This window comes from Octopus bimaculoides, chromosome 4, assembly GCF_001194135.2.
Source record: "Octopus bimaculoides isolate UCB-OBI-ISO-001 chromosome 4, ASM119413v2, whole genome shotgun sequence".
NCBI classification, from domain to species: Eukaryota; Metazoa; Mollusca; class Cephalopoda; order Octopoda; family Octopodidae; genus Octopus; species Octopus bimaculoides.
The window spans coordinates 107,813,993-107,817,896 of record NC_068984.1 but is presented as its reverse complement, the minus strand read 5'-3'; the positions used below and the strand labels follow the sequence as shown (position 1 = coordinate 107,817,896).

Genomic DNA, 3,904 nt, shown 5'->3' with positions numbered 1-3,904 from the left:
CACACGCACACACACACAGACACACAGACACACACACGCACGCACGCACGCACGCACGCACACACTCACACATTTTCGTTATTATGAATATATAAATTTATTATTTATTAAATGATAAAAAGGAAAAAGTGTTATATTCAATTAGCCGCTTTCAATAGAGCTATTTAACTTCGTATTGAGTTTTTATGAGGCGCTGATATTCGATGAGTATCCACTCAATCAAAAATATTTGAAGCTTACAAAGACCGGTTGAAATTGCATGTTGGTATTGTGTGCAACTGCATGTGTGCAAATAGCTGAGTTTTTGTAGTATTGTAAATACATAAGTATTCAGTTAAAAATATCCCTTAAGTTTATGGGAAAATTGGTGGACTGAGGTAGATTAAAGGTGTTAAATATAAGGAGTTATAATGAGAAAATGGAAATATCTTATAAATAGAGATATAGGTGATTAATAAAATAGTTTTAAAATAGCATATTTACTTATTGCTGGTTGCGTTGGAATAACCTGGGCTGAAAAAGAAAGAAAAACAAAATAAGACAAAAATTTAATAAATTAAAAAATACATGCGTCCATATAATAAAATTTCCGACCCTTAAAATTTCTGGCCTTGTGTCAAAATTAGAATTAGTAGTAGTAGTAATAATAATGATGATAATAACAATAGCAACAACAACAGCAAATATTTTGCTCAATACCACAGATTTGTTTGTCATTTGCTTAACCGTAATCATTTGGGCATCTCTGATCCCTAGTAGGAGTAGTGGGAGAGCATCAAAGCTATGTTTTGAGAAGGATTGTTTGGGGTTTGAATAATTCACCCCTGAAAAGATGGGTTTTCGTTCAATATCCTTAAAAAGCCTGTATTCAGGAACTTTTTAAGGCTACTCAACCTGAAAAATACTCTAACTGGACCCACATGTAAGGTCACGCACTGTTTGTCTTGATACGAGGTCACCATGTCGTACACATGCAGTTGTGATGCATATGCCTGGTGCACCCCTATCAGACGAGTAGTCATGATGGGTATACTAGGCTTCGTATTTGTACCCCAGTGTCACTTTGATGGCATACGCTGCTCACTCACTGAATAATAATAAAACGGAATCAAAAAAAAAGAAAGGAAAAAAAAACTACTGGTGGCCTGTATCAGCAGGAGATGTATTAATTAAAAAAATCGACAGAAAGAGTACAGTGAAATTGCTTTATGGAATGGAAAATCTCTAGTTTTAGATTGAGTCATTCTTGAGGAAAAATTTGCTAAGAGTGAAGTTAAAGACAGTCGGGTTTTGCATCATCTGTGTTTGTGTTGTAGTCAGTTTTTTTAAGCGTGCAAGATGTAAAACTTTGTGTGGAAAGTTTTCCTACTCTTCACGCAGTCTTTCCAGCTTTTATCATAGGTTTGTTTGATCAAAACTGACTTAGAGCTGAACAACTATAACAACAGCAGCAAGAACAACAACAATTCCAACAGCAGTACTACATATTATTCATATATTAGCATATTATTCATATATTTCATTAAATTCCTCATGTAACACAGGAAATATAAGTAGATATCAATTGTAGTTCCTTTACCTACCTTCACAAGTTTTTATGGCCAGGTTTTTCTTGATGTTTTCTAGAGCCTTGAAGTTAGTCACTGTGAAGATATGAGATTTATCTGAGGCTATAGATTCAAGTTCTGATTGGCGTACATTTGATCCAACACCAATTGAGAACACTGCAGTGCCTGTATTCTTCAACTGTAACGCAGCATCGGTGGTTTGAATCGGATTGTCAGAATTTCCGTCTGTAATAACAATGGCAATGTTAGGAGCCCCACTTCGATCACCATGAGGGGGTTGAAAGCTGACTGTTCTTGCACGAGTTAGAGCATTTGCTGTGTTTGTGGAGCCAGTAACTCTCGAGATTTGTCCTATAGCTTTCAGTAAGGCGGCCTTGTCGAAATATTTGTCGAGATGAAATTTTTCAACGGTACCTCCAGAAAATATGCTAACTGCAACTCGTACGGTACTATTGCTAATATCAAAACCTTTTACCATCTCTTTAACAAAAGTAATCATTCTAACAAAGTCAGGATTTGATACACTTCCGGATGAATCCAGAACGAAGAGGATGTCAGCCATTGATACGTTACAATCTGAAAGCAAAAAAAAAAATAAACGTACATACTAACAAAGAGTACAACGGAAATGATTATTCTTGTTTTAATACACGAACAAAGTAAAAGAAAATGTTATATTGTGACATACATACCTTTCACAAGAATATTACCTTGTGTAAAGGCAGTGAAACGATTTCAATCTCGTCTTGAAACAACAGACTAAAAGGAAGGATTCGTTAGATGATGACTTTCTTGATGAACTGTGACTGAGAAAAAAATATACGGGAATGTTGCATTTGGAGCGTCTTTGTTAACCAATTTGCTCGATATGGGCGCACTGGTTAGAGTGTCAACAATAATACTATCAACAACATGGCACCCCTCCAGCAATAGGTAGGCTCTGCAAGACGGCAATTATAGCAAGGCTGCATTAAGAAGGAAACAAAATTTGATTACGTAACATGAGGTAGTTTGGCAGAGATTTTAGCGCGTCGAACCAAATGACGTGGTATTATTCTAGTACCTCGCATTCTGAGTTCAAATCCCATCGAAGTCAACCTTACTTCTTCTGGGGCCGATAAATAACTTACCCTCATAGGAAGTTGGGTTGACAGAAATTTTAGAACGTCAGATCAGATGCTTTGTAGTACATTTTCTGATTCGTTGATTTTTTAGTTCAAATGTAGCTGAAGTTAACCCAGTACCTGCCATGAGTCCCATTTGTGGATCTGCTAAAAAAACAGTCTCTCTGCCGATTGTTCCTTGTATTTAAAATGAATTGCTCACGTACATTGCATTTGCAGAGGTGTGTTTAACAATATTTAGTAGTTAAAGTTCGTCATTTTTAGCTCTGGCTAATTCTAGAGGACATTTTATGTCATAAATCGCAATTTTTGAGCTACAGAAATATTGTTTTTTTTTTTTACATTTCTCATCTATATCATTCATTGATATTTCATACACATTCACATTTGACACTATAGTTTCAAAAAACCCCTCCAAAATGTTTATTATTGCAATTGAATAGAAAAGGATAAATATGCTTTTTCTCAGCGATCACTATTTGAGACTTCTCGAAAAATTTATCATAATTTCCAAAATAGTTCACATATGAAAAACATTTGAATACTATATATTATTTAAACCCCTAAGACACTTGGCAAAGCCGAAAAATAGGAATAAAAATTTGGCAGTTAATGGGTTAAAGTGGTTGAGTTAATTCGTCTTTCGGTTTAACATCATCACCGGGTCCTTTTGTATATTAAGCGGGAGACATTTCTTGTTTAAGCATCTGGGCTAAGTCTGAGGGTACGTTCCTTCTACATTCTCGTTCATCAATTTCGGAGGTCCTGTAAAGGATCATGGGTACATTCCTTTCCATGTAACTAAAATATAATACATTGTAAAAGAGAAACGGACAAGAAAGAGAGGTACACATAAATAAACTGCAAAAAGGGAAAGTTTGGTGGTAATAGAAGAAGGAAAGAGAGGGGAACCAAGGAAGAGGAAATTTTGTAAGTACTTACCTGGTGCATCTGTTGGCATAATGGTTGGAATAAATTTCTGAGCTGAAATAGAACGAAATGTAAAAATTGTGAGTTAACAACAATATGATAATTAACCGAATTCTGAAAACATTCGCATCACGTCACCTACTGTAACCTTTTTGATGGTTGTAATATTTTACAGTAATACATTATGGTACCATATATACTAATATCAATATATACCCATATAAACACTAATAGATAGAGAGTACGTGTATGAACATATATATATATATATATATATATATA

The 3,904-nt window shown here is 34.9% G+C and overlaps 1 protein-coding gene across 1 annotated transcript in view; it reads right to left on the bottom strand.

Annotated features, from left to right (window-relative positions):
- The window catches only part of LOC106875418 (collagen alpha-1(XII) chain), a 58,326-nt gene that overhangs the window by 26,545 nt on the left and 27,877 nt on the right, over positions 1 to 3,904 (bottom strand). Inside the window, exons 3-5 of the mRNA XM_014923553.1 lie at positions 3,635 to 3,676; positions 1,584 to 2,144; positions 484 to 513 (exon numbers count right to left, since the gene is read on the bottom strand). Of these exons, the coding sequence (XP_014779039.1) occupies positions 484 to 513; positions 1,584 to 2,144; positions 3,635 to 3,676 (633 nt within the window). The remainder of the gene's footprint in view (positions 1 to 483; positions 514 to 1,583; positions 2,145 to 3,634; positions 3,677 to 3,904) is intronic.